This window comes from Gymnogyps californianus, chromosome 22 (genome assembly GCF_018139145.2).
Source record: "Gymnogyps californianus isolate 813 chromosome 22, ASM1813914v2, whole genome shotgun sequence".
Taxonomy (NCBI): domain Eukaryota; kingdom Metazoa; phylum Chordata; class Aves; order Accipitriformes; family Cathartidae; genus Gymnogyps; species Gymnogyps californianus.
In genome coordinates this window covers 6,638,939-6,655,264 of record NC_059492.1, presented here as the reverse complement: position 1 = coordinate 6,655,264, position 16,326 = coordinate 6,638,939, and the positions used below count along the sequence as shown (strand labels likewise).

The following is a 16,326-nucleotide window of genomic DNA, read 5'->3' as shown; positions in this document are numbered from 1 at the left end:
CTTTGTTCCAACTTGCATTAACTTTTCAGGGCTGAGCTGGAAAGATCAGAAAGATACTTTTCCTGAGCAACAGCAGACGCCTCCTCTTCAGTTGTGTAAGGCGTTTCCTTTCATAAAGCAGTGAGCTAAAAATATGGCATAAAGCAGGAATACACCCAGACTCAGCCCTGCTTTTGAGACAGCTCCTCGCTTGATTTTTCTCTCGGTCAGACGATTCCACAGCCCCCCCCGCCCGTCCCAGCACCAGTTTTGAGGGCAGCCAGGATCGGTGCCCCGCTCTGGCCGGAGAGCCGGTCCCCGGCGAGGCTGCGGTTCCCAAGGAGCTCCTCGACTGACACCTGGTGGAAAACCCTTCCCGGAGCCGGCAGCAGCTCCGCAGGGAGCTCTGCTCCGCCCGGAGCATCCTCCGTCAGACAAGCTCCGAAATACCACCCCGTCCCGGCTGTCCTTCTGGGAGGTTTTTATGCTCAGGCTCACAAGGTACCCCAGAGCTGGCAGCCCAGGCTGCAAAGCCAGTGGTACAAGTGATTTACTCCCATTGTACGTGCGGCCTTTCTCTTCCGTAAACTACTCCTGGGTCTGCGGGGAGTCAGCAAGGTGTAATTCACTCATTTCTGCTTTCACAATCTGTACCCAAAGGCTCTAAAGAGAGCCCAGGCCTTGGCAGGCTGAACCCCTCACCTTGCAAGAGCACAGAACTCCCCCCGTACATCCCACCCCTGCAGCAAGAGGAGCCTGAGCAAATACCAACCCCCGCGGCCGTGCCTCGTGCGGGTGTTTTACAGGGCAAAACAGGCAACAGTAAGCGGTGCTGCGAGGTTTCCTAGGCATGAATTTGGGCTGATGGTACCAGTGGTGGATACGAGCAGGGGGTGGGTCGTCCCGCAGCACGGCAAAAGGGCCTTCGTGCATCTTCACACCAGAAGGGGACAGGGCTGTGCCACGTTACAGAGTTATTCTCACTGCTATCGGTAAATATTAAAGCTTTTCCGGTTCCTGCCCTTTGCAGGCTTCTATGTGTAGCGCCAAGTTACTTTACTAATGCGTGCAGGCTTCTGACATAAAATAAGGTGACATCCTGAAGGGCTCGCTGCGACAAAATTGGGAGAGCATGTTAAAGGGAGAAGCAGGCAACCTCTCAGGGTCCTGGGCAGAAATAAATCCCAACACTGCAGGAATGTTTGAAAAACAAAGCAACAGAAAACATCTTTAATAATAAACCAGGCTGTTTTTAAAAAGAAATACTGACAGAAGGTCAAGCAGGTGCATGTTGAAATGTTCTGAGGCAGCAACAGTTCTGCACATCAGGTTGCGGACAGTGCAAATCCCGCTGAGCTCTGCTGCGTCGCTCCAGTTTTATAAAGTTTGGTCATTTAAATGTTTTTTGTCCCCACCTGGCACCAAAGGGCGCGTGAGAAATGTTGAACAGATCTTGTGCAGGTGTCCGGCTTCATTCCCCACCCCAGGGTGCTGCTGGCTCTTCATTGCTCAGACAGACACTGTTCCAAAGCTGCCATACCGTAAAGGTTGGCCCACTCCCTGCCGTGGTGTGACAGGATCACGTCCCTGCACGGCTTGCTGGCTCTGGCCAGCTCTACCAACACGCCCTGGAAAGCAGCGATGAGTTCAAAATCCACCGAGGCTGGAGCGACGCGGGTCAGGAACTCCGAGAGGCCTTCCAGCCACCGTGCCCGGAGGACGGCTTGCGGCAGCCAGGGGAAAAGCGGCACGCAGCCGGCCAAGGCCTGCATCCCCAGGAACCAGAGCTCGCCGACGTCAGCCCAGGCACTCGCGTAGGCAGGCGACACGGCCGCGGCCAAGCCGTCGCTACCGGGGTCTGCTTGGGCGGTGTGGGCCTGTGATAGGAAGCGAATGGCGGCTCCGAAAAACTCCTTGGCAGATTGAGTCCCCTGAAGAACTGGAAGAAAAAGGAAATGAATGACTCGATACGGAGCTCGCTCGGCCGAAGGAGGGACCCTTCGGTGCGTCTGTCTGCAGCAGGGCTTTCAGGGAGAGCAGAATACCATCCTCCTGCCCTAGAAATCTCTTAATCCCAGCGCGTCGGCCTGCTGAATTTTCTGCATATTCCTTGCTCCTCCAGGTTTTTGGGTTTGTCACTTTTCCAGTGACAGAAACTGGACCTGTTTCCCTTGTATTCGCTTTCTCCAGCCCAACCATGCAAAGCAACGTGCGGCTTTGCCAATGGGAGCTCTTCTTACCTGCTGAACTTGCAAGGATCCTGGCCATCATCAGGCCCAGAGTGGCAATGTTGGCTGCTAGAACCAGCTGATCTTTCTGGGGCAGCAGAAGCGGAAGAGACTTCAGCAACATGTCCATCAAGGAGGAAAAGGTTTTGTCTCGTCTAGAGAGAAAGCAAACCCAGAGACACGTTTCCTGAGCAGAGCCAGAAGCACCTGAAAATGTCAAGGTTAAATGCAGCACCAAAAAAGTAACGTAATTGGTGTTGAAAAAGGGACATCCCTTTTTCAGCATAGTGTCTTAAAAGATCCTGCAAGCTCGTTTCACAATGCACCCTCTTTCTTCCCACTGACAATCTTAAAGCAAGCTCCTGCGGCTCTGTTACCTGATGAGGTCCGGTGCAGTCACAACCAGGTTAAGGAAAATCCCACAGGCAGTCTGCAGGCTCATTTCAGTGCTTGTCAGCGGAGTCAGGGACCTGGGCTCGGAGGTCAGCACCTCCCACTGACGGAGGAAGTACTCAGACAGCAGTGCTGGTGCCCCTGCTGAGATGAGGATGTCCCGGGGCCTGTCCTCTGCTGTTAAATGGCAAAAGCCAGGTAGCAGAAATCTGGAAGGGGAAAGAAATTGGGAACACGAAGTAGAATGGGTCTAAGCCCGGCACTTACATCCAGCTGGGGGAAAAAAGAGCCACGGAACTGGCCCTGCAGGGAGAATGGAAAATAGAAAAAGATTTGAGCAGGTTTGTGCTAAAATGGATCAACTCTGTGCTTAAAATACGCACCTCAGAGCATCCTGGGGTAAGCCAGAGCCCTCGGTGCTGACCGCCTCTGGCTGCGGAAGACTCGCAGCTGGGCTGCCCTCTTTGAAAAGCTTCTTGGCATAATGAACAAGGAAAGGCAAGAGCTCACAGATTTCCTGCTTGAGGGAGGATGTCTCTTCTGCCATCCAGGCTCCAAGGATTCGAACAGAAGCAAATATGAAAGGATCTTGTAGTTCCTCCTGTTTAACCTGCATGAAGAAGGAAGCAGACAGAAAATGACACGTTAGGGCCACTGTCCTATCGAGCCACCGCAGGTATGAAAACCACAGTGGGCCAAGATGCACATTTTGCTCTACACAGCTGCTGAGCACCCATTAAGCATCCCAGTGAACAGCTATCAAAGCTTCCCAGAGAAACCCACAAAAACATGCTCTTTGTTTGAAAGCCCTGCATTACCTGTCTCAAGTAGAATATTACAGCTCCAAACGCCTCCTCCATGATCCTCATGAGCTGCATTTTCTGCACCTCTTGTAGCAGCGGCTTCTCTTCTCTCAGGCACTCCTGGATCCCCATCTCAATAAGGACGTAGCAGGCTGTTACCACTTCTTTCTTCCCCTCCACCTCCAAAGGATCTGGCTCCTCCAGGGTCAGGCGGACCTCCACACAAGCCAAGTTCACCAGCAAGGCCAGGAACTTGCTTCCAGCACTCCCTGCTGGGATCCACTCTGACCCACAGGCCTGCATGAGGCAGGCAGCAAGCTTCAGAGCAGGGTCCCGCTGCGACTGGCTGAGTTTACTGCCCAAGATGTCAGCCAGCCCTTTGTAAAGTCTATGGAGGCACTCAGAGCCCTGCGAGTCCTGCGTGAGCGGTGGCGACAGGGGGATGAAGTGAGGCAGAACCTCACACAACTCAAATTTGGTCATGTCTTCAGCCTTGAGAAAATCATCGGAGAGCTTGCTCAGCACGGCCAGGAGGTGTGGAGCATCTCTCTGCCAGCACTTCGCCTCTGCTACGGCCAACAGCCCCAAGAGCAACGTCAAGGCACGGTCAGAGCCATAACTGCAATTCACGTAGGCCTGGCACAGGGCAGACACCGTCCCTTTGGTCACCAACTCTCTGGGGCCCCTGGTAGTGGCCATGACAGCACTCAGGCACTGGTATACATCATCGATCATGGACGTGCTGTCTGGATTGCAGGGGGAAACCAGGATGTCATTGAAGGTTGGGATTTTGTTCAGGATCTGGGAGTGACCAGCTAACTCTGGATCGGTGCAGAAACATGCCAACAGAGTAAGGCCCAGTGCCCGGAAGGTGTGCTCGGGGCAGCCTGCCGGCGGCTGCCCGGAGGTGAGCAGGCGATTCGGAAACGTGAATCCAATTGCGTCAAAGATCTGGCGACGGGTCTTAGCGTCTACTTCTCCAGCTCTGACCGCTTTGGTCACCTGTAAGGCAAACCAGGGGTGAGTGCGCAGCACAGCGAGAGGCTTTGCTAAATTTACAGGATTGAATGCGGAAAATAAGAAGCCTAAACAACTTTCATTAGTACGGAAAAGTGAACCCCTGATCACTGAGCTAGGCACTTGGTCTGAGCGCTAATCCAGAGCTTCACCACAGTGCTTCAAGAGTGCAGCAACACCGACTAACCCCCAGCACACCCAAGCCAAGGCCGGGCTCCCTCCGCTTTGCCGATGGGAACACCAAGGCATTGAAGCACCTTGCCCCGAAGCCCCCAGCGCCAGCAAGCAGGGCTGCAAACAGCAGCTCGGGCACTCTCGTTTCCAGCGGCGGGTTTCGCCTTCCCCCTGCCCGTTCCTGAGGCGATGGCGCCCACCGCGCCGCCCCGCCGCGGTTCCTTACCAGGAGCAGGGCTGCGAACTGCTCGCTGTCGTTTCTCGCGTCTCTGAGCACACCGAGGCACCTCTTCAGCGTCGAGTTTCTGTCTCCGGAGCCCGAGGCCATGGCCAGGCAGGCCGCTTTACCGACAGGGAGTAAAACCGGCGCCGCCGGCACCCGGGGTCTCTCAGCCCCTTCCCTCACCAGGGTTCCGCCCACCGACGCCGTGCCGCCTCCCAGCCAATCCGCGCGCCGCCGCCGCGCCGCCGACCAACCGCCTGCCGCCTTGTTGGGCAGTCCCCGAAGCCACCGCCTCCCCGCGGCCTGTGGGCAAATCACCTGTGGCTGCGCGGCCTCCTCGCCCGCTGGCTGCGGGAGGGCGGCCCCGCCCCGCCCCGCCCCGCCCCGCGCCGATGTGATCCGGGACAGCCGGCTCCGGAGCCCGGCACTGACCGGACGGCGCCCGTAGAGGCGGTCCCGGTTCCGGGTTAAGCGGCGGATCAACTTCCGGGTGAAGGGTGAGCGGGCGCCCGCCGCTGCCGCCGAGGCGCCGCCGCCATGGCCGCGGGGCAGGAGGCCGCGCTGCCCCCGGCCCGCCGCACTGGAGGCCCGGCCCCGCCCGGCGCCCGGCCCCGCCGCCCGCCTGAGGCCGCCGCGGAGCCGCCGAGCTCGCCTCGCCATGCGCCCCTGGTACGTACCCACCGGGCCGCCCGGCGCGCTCCCTCGTCCCGGCGGGGCCCTGTCCCGGCCCTGGGGGCACTGACAGGCTGCGGGCGGCTCCGTGCCGGGACCGGGCGGGCCGGGGCCTCCGCCTTCGGCGTGTCCTGCCAGCCGAGCAGGTGTGAGGCGAGCCCGGCTGGTCGGCGCCTACGCCCCGGTCCCGAGTCCCCGCGGCCAGCGTGGACCGAGCTGTCCTCGTCCCGCGTGGGCAGCCCCCGTGGGAGCGAGGGGCTGGCGGAGCGGAGACCGGGGCGGGGGGGGCTGGAAAGTTTCCTTAACGACCTGTTGGCTGAAGAGCCGCGGTTTTACGTCTCCCATCGTGAAGTTTTCCGGCTGTGCCCAGCCGTTTGAGTGCTCCTGCGGCTGACGCGCTGTGCTGCCGGGCGGCGGGGTGAAATTCCCGCGGGGTTAAGGGACGGTGGGTGCTGCAGCAGCGCACGGCTGCTCAGATCTGTAACAATATTCCCTTCTGATTCTCCAGAAATGGCAGATTTAACTCCTTGTGCCTAATGGTGCTTCGTTACTCTTTGAAAGTAGGTAATATTCATTAGCTGTGAAATGATTAATGTTTTCATATCACATCAGCTAGAGCTAATTTAGATTTCAGTAACACATGAGGCTGTAAAAGAGCCTTTGGCATTAGAAAGGCTGAGAAGGAGCATCAGTGCTTTCGTGATCTTTGCCCTGCGGAGCAAAATATGAGGCAAAACAGGTCTTTAGCTCTGTGTTTCTCAGCATTGCTGTCTTGTTTCTCTTTGTTTCTGGCTGGTACCAGCCAGCACCAACGTGCAAGTGATGACATCGCCAGGCAGATGTGCTGGGTTTATCAGTGCCAGCGTTATGCTCGTGCTGCTGGCTGGGTATCCATTCCCTGTGGCATATTTGAAACCGAGACTTCTCAAACGTGTCTTTGGAATCCAGTAGACTGTGATTATTGGATATTTTGTCACTGAAAGTGGTGGGGTCTGGAGGAAGAAGTCACAAGGGTGATGGGAAAGGCCATCGTGATGGCCCACTGCAGTTCAGCACTGGAAACTTTGCTACTACAGACTTCACTTTAGTATCGTATCTTGATAGTTACTTAGCAGCAGCTGGACTGAGTCACAGCAGATAAGACATTCCTTTTCCTCCACAAATGCTCCATGCTCTTCATAACGTCAGCTGAATCTGTGCAAGAACATATCAATTGCCGGTGGGTCTTTTGTGTTTCATATCTTATATGTTTCTAGATCCCCGCTGCTGCCCACAAAGGCCATGGAGAAGAGGTTGGAAGCCAAGTTAAGCATTAGCGCCCGATTTCTGTCACGATACTGCCTGGGAAAACCTGCAAGGGAGCCGAGAAGTCTGCAGCTGTTCTACCTGTGTGCTTGCCTGTGTGCCTTGTGCTCCTCAGCAGGTGATTCTTCTCTTCTCTCTGGGACTGTGTCTGTATTTTTTAAATAAGCGAGAGGGGTAAATATCATAAAATATTCTGAGATGAAAGTGGAATTATTTGCTGCTTGACATTGTAGGTGGTTTAAAAAACAAACAAACCCCCACCCTTAATAATTACTAAATGAGCTGTCAAAAGGGTAGAAGAGATGTGGGGCATGAGGGGGTCCCTTCTTATAACACTGTATTGCTCTGATAACCAACTGCTATTTTGAGTAACCAAGTGGTCAGCAGCAGGGTGTCTGTCTGTCCTGCAGCTACTGCTGTGCATCTTCACACGCGGTGCTGGCTTTCGGGCACTTGCCTGTATCTCACGGAGAGCTTTCTCTGAGCTGAGAATCTCTGGGGTTCTTTTGCAAAAGGAACAAGTGATAATCTGGAAAATAATTTCATCTAAGGAATATTCAAAGCAAGTTGGGAAGGCAGGAATGGTTTTTTTAGCCCTCAAATGTTTAACAGTCTCCCCAAACGCAGTATGTCAATAGTCTGTATTTGCCTACAGGCAATTGTTACCTTTGCTTTTTTATTTCCTGTTCAAACTTGAGTAACCAACCTCCTGCTCAAGTAAATAACCGAGTTAGTGGCTTGTATGGAAGTTTTCACATAATGGATTGTGTGGGGTTTGGTTTTGTTTGTCTTTTTTTTTTTTTTAAAAGTTCAGATTCTGACTTTTCAGAGAGACTTGTTAAGTTCCTGTGAGTGTTTTGAGGCCACATCTTCACCAAGAGGTGGTATTTTTCCCATGCACGCATGTAGCATTCACCAGATCCTAGTTAAGAAAGTTTCTTATGTGCCTTTTTTTCTGTCTTTGTTCAACTTGCAGCGAATTACAGGTTCGAGGCAGTGGTGACCTCAGTATATATCGACCCGTGTGACAGCTGCCAGCAGCTTTCTTTTTGCTGGAAGGTTGCTATGCCTTAATGGCAGCAAGATTTGAAAAAGGGGTTGTTTTGCTTTGTTTCTCAGTTACGTGGACATGTTCTCTAGGCTGCTGCACCATCTCTGTTGTTTCACCGGGCCTTCCTGGACACTTACCGAGTGACAGATTTGATTAAGCTAATGAGCTGTGTGACCTTAATCAGCTAATTTAGAACCTAGAAAGACATATTTGTATTCCTAGTCATAGCAAAGGGTTCTCAGCACTGTGTGTTTGGATGATGTGTCAGGTGAATCATGTGTTTCCTTGTAGACTGGGCTTCCTGCGTGGCGTTTCCTGTCTTTAGTAATATCTTAGAAGTCTAGAGCTAGAGCTGCGAATCCTGTGTCGCTCTTGGAGGGTGTTTGGACAGTGCTGCTGTGTTTGAGGGCTGGTCTGCTTGGGAGAGTTAAAACCATGAAGGCTGATGCGTGTGCGGAAATAAATATAATTATATGGAACATAGTTGTCCTGATGTGGACACTTTTTCCATTGTAGAGTTTTTTTGTTCTTTTGGTCTTGTTTGTGTCACTTAGGGTTTGGTAAACTTAGGAGGAATTATGGCTGCCTAGAAATTAGTGTGATTGTGCAGAATTACGTAAAAGGAGCTATGGTGACATAATTGGCTACATGTGACATCTAAAAACTCTATAGAGTCAAGTCTTTAATCTGATATCAGGAGAGATTAACTGCCTGAGCAAGTCTGTGAACCTGAGCTTATTAATAGAAACTCTTCTTGTCCGTTCCATCCCCTGTACTGTTCAGCAAAGCTGTGAGCTGCATCGCTGGGACAGGAACTCCTGAGTTCCTGAGAAGAGCAGCATTTTTTGTACTGATATACTAGGGAAGAAAAAAATGACAAAAACAATATTAAGAAGTGACTAAGCACACCCACTGTGCAGGCGTCTTGTGATTTGTGTTGTGCTAGGCTGGGTAGGCTGCTGGGGCTTAGGAGGGGACTCGTCCTCAGGGACGTTCCTGCTGACGGGTTTCTTGTGCTTTTCTCTGAAGCTGCTGGCATTGGTGCTGTCAGTGACCGGATTTACTGGCCTGACCCAGCCTGTGAGTTCCTGTATGTCACTGCCGTGTGTGGTTGCATAGGGTCCAGCGCAAGGAAGTGGAAGGGACTGAACGGGCTGCTCTCTCAGTAAGCAGTTAGTAACTCTGCTGGTACTCACAGCTGCCTTCCCTTGTGTGGTGCAGGTCCATGTCCACCTAGTGCAGGTGCTGCACCAGATTCTGTGGAGGTCCCCATTTGCAAGACTGTGAATAGCAACGTGTGGCTTCTTGTCACAACAATTCGTTTGGCCCGTGGTATGTTCCTGCAGGACTGTCGGGAAGGAAGTGCTTTGTGAACAGGCTGGGTGGATTTTCCTGGCAGAAAATCTTTCATCTTTCTAGTGATGAAATGCAAGTGTAGACTGAGGAGCTCTGCTTTCTGCCATGGCACTTAGAGTGGTCTGAATGTGTGATGCCCACCGAAGACCATGGGACTTGCTTAGATGAAAATCAGTATGGTTCTGTGGAAAATGTACATCTAGAATGCTGGGCTGGCATGTTGTGAGTTGCCTGTTCACTTCTGTCGTTCCTGAGAGTTAGCTGAGTTTTAAGCTATCCATGTACAGCAATTCAGAAACCATATTGGCTCATTTCAAATAAACATGTCCTAGGTGGGCATTAGCAGAGTTCTGGAAATGAAATCTGGCCAAAATACAATTCAAATCTCTGCATCTTGGTTTAGCAGTAGGTTAAAAGAAAAGCAGAATGCTCTCAGCATGGTAGTGTTGTATCATCTGGGCTAAGTCATGGCTCTGGCATACCTAGGAGATGCTTATGGGGATTCAGGTTTTAAATTTCAGATGAATAAATGTAATACTTGTGTTAAGTAGTGATTTTTCACAAGGGATATCCTCCCTGGGAACACTTTTAAATATGCCCCATTCTGTTTGTGCCCCAGTTCTAAGCCTGTTACTAGAAAGCTGCTGCTTAATTTCACTGGGTTCTGTATCAAGCCTTAATTTGAGTGGTATATATGAGCCAGGGCTGACATCTGAGGAGAGATGGATGAACGCTGGTCAAGGAGGAGGAGGGATTTTAGGGATGTGGGAAGCAGCACATATCCCTTTTGCACAGGATATATTAGGGACAGGGCTTCACCTTTAACAGAAAGCGAATTTTTTTTAGGCTAAACTGAGTCTGAATGGGTAAGATCCTCTTGAAATTCACAGTGATAGTGTTATTCTTCCATTTGTTACTTGTTTCTCTAAGTCTGGAGCATGTGTGTGTACATACATGCACCTTTTGTGTGTATACACTCCCCCCCCCCATACTCTGTCCTAATTCCGGGCCCATCGGGTTAGTGCAAGGTGCTTGTCCCTGCCTGTGTGCACAGTCGTGTCAGGGTGACTGTCAGTCCAAGCACTTCGGAGTGTAATGAGGTCGGCTGTTGCCCCGGGCAGACGGGCTGCCCGTCTGCTTGCTCTCGAAGGAGGTGCCGTGTGTTGATGAAGTGTGACAAGGATGGTGATGATTTTAAAGGTGCTGATGTCAGCTTCTCTCTCTGTTGAACGTACGCAAGGTTTCATTTACATGTTGCAGTTGGACATTGCTCAAGTGAAGAGCTTCCCCACCTTCTGCACAGTTGTGGGTTCAGACACCCACAGGGAGCTCTGGTTCCCCGTGACTTGGTCACAGATCTCGAGTGCATTCTGTTGCAGCTGATGCTAGCTTTCTGGAGCCTTGTCTTCAAACTGCCTTTGCTGAGCTGGCTTCACAATAAGCTATAAATAACACTTTTGCTTCCTGCTTTCTGATGTCTCAAAAACAGACTTTTCCTCGTGGCGGTGAGAGTTCCCTTTTGGGGTTGAAATTCTTGGTGTAGCAAGAGATTTCCACACAAAAGTTACATGAATATGGCCATCGTCCTTCATTTTAAACACGTGGCTAATCCATTCTTGGTGAGAAAATCATTGTATGTGGATACCTTTAATGGTCGGGAGTACAAAAGCTGTTACACATGCTGTGGTGTTTGGGATAACTGAATTGCAACGAAATATGTCCTCCGTCTTCCCCACTTGCTTTCTTTGGTCGTACAAGGTTATCCAGGTCATACAAGGTTATAAAAGTGCTATGACTTTCCCCTTCCTCCTGCACCTGGTGGATGGTGCAGGAAGAAGGGGAAAGTCATAGCACTTCTATATCACTAGCCTTGGGTATTAGCTGTGATTCACAGGGTCAGAGTTCCTTGCCATCTCAGGAGTGTGAGGTGAAGTGTCTTTGTGGCTGGAGTTTAAAGTCCTGAAGTCAAATGCTTCGAGTAGCCTAAAACAGCTGGAGTGAAGACACCTGCACCCCCCTGTACTGTTCTAGTCTCACAGAGAGTTTTCCAGGCTTGGTGCTTCAGGAGGTTGAGGTTGACCACTGCTTGTGAGCTCCAGACTTAATCAGAAAAATACCTCCCCCTCTGCACTTCTGTTGGTGTCGTGGTTGGCACTTGGAAAGCTTCCTGCTATGTGAGCCTGCCGTGGCTCAGCAGGGCTATCGGAGTTGGGCCGGGGAAATGGGGATCAGGGTATTATAATTTAAATTCAGACTTCTTTATTTTAATGGAGAAAAGTTTCCCATTTGTGTTGTGTTCAAGAACTCCATTCTTGACAGGCAGGGAGCTAGATCTGGAGCATATTCTCCAGCTGCACTACTCAGAGTCCAGCGACATGGTTTGTAAAGTAATCTTCCAGTGACCTATTATCCCTTGGATGCTAAACACAGTACAGTGTAACAGTCCCATAGGTCATTAGTCTATTTTTAGGGAGTCCTTAATCTGCAGAGCTCTGAATTTTGGAAGCCTTTAATGCATTGATCCTGCAAGCACTCCAATTTTTCCTGCTAAGAAGAAAAAAAAAAATCCATATGCAAAGCAGTTGCTGCTTTACCGCTGATCTGAGATCTGAAGTAACTTGACTCTTAAAAAAAAAAAAGTTTGACATAATTTCTGTTATAGAAAGTGCTATGGTGGAGCAGGTGGCAAGGATAGGCCTCGCAGAGCTCTGTTCTAGAAGATGTAACAACTTCTCAAGTGGAGCAATTCCAGTCAAAATAAGCAACTGACCTCAAACGTCAGCATGGAAGAGGGAAAAATGCCTTTGTCCTATGAACCAAGCCAGTGTCACTGTTTCCATAGTTTTCCTTCAAGGCAAAGTATGGGCAGAGAGGCAATGCTGTTTACTGGTTGGAGTAAGAAACTGCACTCGGGATTCCTGGGTTCAATTTCTGGCTCTTAACTTGCTGCGCAACTTTGGCCTCACTTTTCAGTCTGTGCCTTACAGTCTTCTCAAACAGGAACGTTTCTGTTTTCCCTTCTTTTGTTGTAGATGGCTTTAGCTCCATTACTATCAAAAAGGGTGGTGATCCCTTTGATAGGAGGTGCAGATTGTTGCTTAAAATCCAGTAAGTACTGGATACTGAGGCCAGGTATAGATTCTGAGAAGTCCCCATTTTGCTGTACCCTCTCTCCCGCATTACTCCTGTGCCCTAAATTCATCTTGACAATAGTGATGAGGATCTATTGTCCACTGCTTTAAAGGACTGAGAATTGTCTTTATTTGTCTTCCCTCCCCTTTCCCAGATGCAAACTGGAACAGATCTAAATGCGAGCCGGGGAAGATCCTGTTTGGTGGCCGTTTGAGATCGTGGGAAGATCACCATTTACAGCTTCTGGAAGGATTTCATACTGTACAGTCCTGTCAGACTGCTTGCTGCCAGAGCCCCACCTGTGATGCCTTTTGGTTCTTGGAAAATATGTGCATCCAGGTGAACTGCACTATGCCTGGCATGTGTCAGGCAAACAGGACTGGCTTTTCTGACTCTGTTTTGGTGTTTCTAAAGAAATCAAAAAGCACAGAGCACTTCTTAAAGTTTCAAATGGAAGGTGACATGAAGACCTGGTTTCACAAGTGGTCGGACTGGGGCATCCCTGTCCAGAGGAAAAAAAGACTGCGGAGGTCTTTCCAGAAGTGGAGCTTGGCAGGTAACAGGGTGGAACTCCTGAAAAGGGATACAGCAGCGAGCCCCAGCGGTGAGGCTGCAGCCAGAGCATCAGACAGCAAATCTAGAAGCAGCCAAAGCGAAGCAGAGCGCTTGAAGGATCAAGTACTGAGGCGCTTAGTGGCAGACAGGCCTGTTCCTGAAGGCCATCCAAATCAAAAGAAAGACTCGCTGAAAAATGGACAGGATCCAAGAGAGCAGAAAACCAAAAGCCCGTTCCTTCCTAAAAGCAATAATGCGAACAGATCAAGTGATGCAGACAGTGTTGGCGTGCCACAGGTAAGTGTGATTGCTGGGGCTGAAATGGGGCTCCCTTGCACAGCTGTCACCCTCCTGCTCAATCTTCCTTTACGTAGACTTTGACTTAAAACTGCTTAAGTGATAGGATACCTTTCTGGATGCCTGTTTTCAGCCTCCTGTCAACAAGGCAAGGCCAAGGGTTGGGTTTTTTGGGGGATAGGATTTTTTCCCCCTCTTCCTAGCTGGAATAAACTGTCTTTGGGAAGGTGACGGGAGATGGAGGTCATGATAATGCTCATCCTTTGTATAATCACACGGCATACTTGCCAGATGAGAAGGAAAGGTGAGATATGATGTCAGTGGGAAGTGCCTGGGAGTTTAAAACTGTTACCTGTAAAAGTACCTTTTTAGATCCATAAAATAAGCTGTTTTCCTTTGAGTGCTGAATTGAAGCAGTTAAATACATTATTTTATAGGCTCATGCATAGAGTTTCCAGTGTACCTTCAGGTCAGCCTGCTTGCTTGAGTTGGCACCTTAATGCCAACTTTTTTGTTCTGTTTTTGAAGACTGCTTCAGTTTCTCAAATCCACAAAAGCTTACATTGGCATTGGTTGAATGAAACCAGTTTAGTCTCTACTCCAAACACGTACAATGTTAAGCTACTAAATCTAGATGTTAAAGAGGAACTGGCACATTTGAATTGTTAAAGTACGTTTGTATTTTTAAATCTGCAAATAGTTTTTTTGAGCCTTATCATACAAAAAAGCCTGTGCACTCGTGATGGTGAAATAGAAAGAATTCTACTTTGTCAAACTGTTCCTTAAATACCTTTTGCCATGTTTCTAGGATTTGGCACCGTTGAAGCCTGATCCCTTTTCCTGTAGTTATGTTCTTGTTCTGGAAACTTGACTGAATTTGTTTCTCTCCTTTGTATTCAAATCTTGGTTCCAGGTAGAGCTGTGACTGGTCTGAGCCACCACCCTGCAGAGCAGGATGTGGAGAGCAGCCAAGGGACACTGCTGAGAGCTCCAGGGCAGCCCGGGTGGCATGTGAAATCATGCACTAAAACTTTACAAATGTTTGATTTTCCAGAACCCCACAGCATTTTAGGGCTGACTCAAGATCTCAGCTTTCTCTCTCCCCTGCAGTATTGCAGCATTTCCACCCTGCCTGATCTTTCCTCCTCCTGATATTTGAGATTTACACAGTGACCCCATTCTCTCACTTGTTATGCGTGCAGTGTCTGGGGAGGCTTCGTCGCAGCCAGTCTTAAATGTCTTCTGTTGCTCTTGGGTAATAGTTGTTATCTTCCTGCTTGTTCAGTTTGCAGCATTGCATTCTGAATTGCCATATTATTACTGTTCAGTGCCTGTCCAGTAAACTGGTTGCAAATATTAAATTACATGGACTGATTGGCCTCTGAATGTTGCTGAGTATCCAGGATTTCCCATCTCTAGGAAGTGCTCCCATTGTCATTAAGGTGCACTGCTGGATGCATGCTGGGGAAAGGTTTTTCTTCTCCTTACTGGTTTTTGCTAATAAGAAGGTCCGTATCTCTTGACAAAATGCAGGTTCATCAAAGTAAAAACTTACTAAAATGTATTGGCTGTGATGGAATTCCTGGCAGTCACATTTTTGAGGTTTAGGATAGAGTTTTTGAGGAGGAGAAAGAACTAAAAAATCCACCTTAACAGGAATATGGAGCTGAAGCTGATTCTACCCAGCCCTGGGCTAATTCCTTGATTATTGAACCATCCAACTTTCACCTGCAAAATGTAAGGCAAGCTATGCAGCTGTCCTTGCATTTCTGATCTGAGAGCAGTTTAATTTAGGCCAAGGATGTAACATTCAAGGCTGTGTACTTGGGACATGGCCAGCCTTTGCAGGAAGGAGATGCTAAAGCAGGGAGTTTTCCAAGTTGGGTTGGTTATGGGCCAAAATAAGTAGTTACACACATGCTGAAATCAGTAGAATTTCACCTGGACTAGATTTGGTCCAGTACATGGAGCACATGGCTTCAGCAGGTGAATGCTGTGCATTTAATACTGTATTCTTTAAGAAGGTTTGGCAGGTGGGCTGGAAGATGGGGAGAATACTGGATCATTACTGCATGCAAAGCAGTTCATACCTGGGAGCATCAAACATCTGAAGTGGGAAAGGACATTTGAGGTCGAAGTGGCTCTTAACTCCTCTTTAAAAGGGGAGGAAGAAATTAATGTGCGTATTCTCCTTTTCTGTTGATGAGCATTGTATGTGTGGAAAGCAAATCTTTTCTTTTGCGTCTAAAGACTCGGGGAGAAGTCAAGTGACAGTTTTGTGAAAACATTACCTTGCTGAGTTTTAATTTTCTTCTTGCAGTTCTGATAACTCCATAGCAAATGACATTGCAGATGGCTAATGTGCAGCTAGCATTAATTTGTGGTTTTACTGTATCCATGCTATGGAACCAGAGATGGGTGAAGGAGAGTGTACCAGGATAAACCACAGTGCAGCCTGCTCATTAGCCCTTAACTAAGGAAGAGAAATTTGTGCTTTTCATTAAAGTGAGTGACATTTTCCAGGCACCAATTTTTTTCTGCCTCGTTGTAAAAGTACTTGTCAATTTTAAAATATAGCAATGCATTTAATAGCCAATTGGGAGAACTATTTAAGCGCAGCACTGCTGATGAGAAGGGCTGCTGCAGCACTGCAGCAACTCTGCAGGCAGACTGGAAAAGGCTGCAGCCTTTGAAGTGGACTTGTTAGAACAGAGCCAGAGAGCTCATTCCTGCACTCACAATTCTGGCTACCGTTGGCCCTAGCAAGCCCAGTGTTTGACTCCTGCTGTCATGCTTCCTGCTAGTGCTCGGTGCTTTTTACCCTACGAAGAAGGAGGAAAGATCTCTTTTCACAGCCAGCACTAACTCTGTAATGGTTTGTGGCGTTACCCACATTTTTGTGTCTTAAGGGTCTTCACAGACATGGCACCTAGTGCAAACAACTAAGGACACAATCTAAGCTGAAAAGAGCCTATTTTGTAAATTCAGACCAGGCTTAGCAAAGTAAGGCCCATTTAAATTAAAAAATAAAATTCCAGAACATAGGTATTTTTCTTTCAAGTCACTCAGGTTCAGTGCGGGTTCTGATGCACGTAGCTGCTCTAGTTCCATCTTACAGATGTAGGACTCTCAAGACAGGGA

The 16,326-nt window shown here is 49.4% G+C and overlaps 2 protein-coding genes across 3 annotated transcripts in view; one reads left to right on the top strand and one right to left on the bottom strand.

Moving 5' to 3' along the window:
- Window positions 1-1,187: 1,187 nt before the first annotated feature.
- On the bottom strand, window positions 1,188-4,947 carry NCDN (neurochondrin). Its single transcript, XM_050910064.1, has 6 exons — window positions 4,821-4,947; window positions 3,419-4,405; window positions 2,984-3,210; window positions 2,585-2,809; window positions 2,220-2,362; window positions 1,188-1,918 (listed from the first exon to the last, which is right to left on the bottom strand). The coding sequence occupies exons 1-6, from the start codon at window positions 4,920-4,922 to the stop codon at window positions 1,482-1,484; spliced, it is 2,121 nt and encodes a 706-aa protein (XP_050766021.1). The 5' UTR covers window positions 4,923-4,947; the 3' UTR covers window positions 1,188-1,481.
- Window positions 4,948-5,387: 440 nt separating this feature from the next.
- Window positions 5,388-16,326, top strand: part of KIAA0319L (KIAA0319 like) — a 35,728-nt gene continuing 24,789 nt past the window's right edge. Inside the window, exons 1-3 of one of the 2 annotated variants that reach the window (XM_050910060.1) lie at window positions 5,388-5,486; window positions 6,746-6,912; window positions 12,488-13,185. In XM_050910060.1, coding sequence (XP_050766017.1) covers window positions 6,771-6,912; window positions 12,488-13,185 — 840 coding nt within the window. In that variant the 5' untranslated portion in view covers window positions 5,388-5,486; window positions 6,746-6,770. Of the gene's footprint in view, window positions 5,487-6,017; window positions 6,050-6,745; window positions 6,913-12,487; window positions 13,186-16,326 lie in introns of those variants that run through there. The other variant, XM_050910061.1, reaches the window with a different exon arrangement.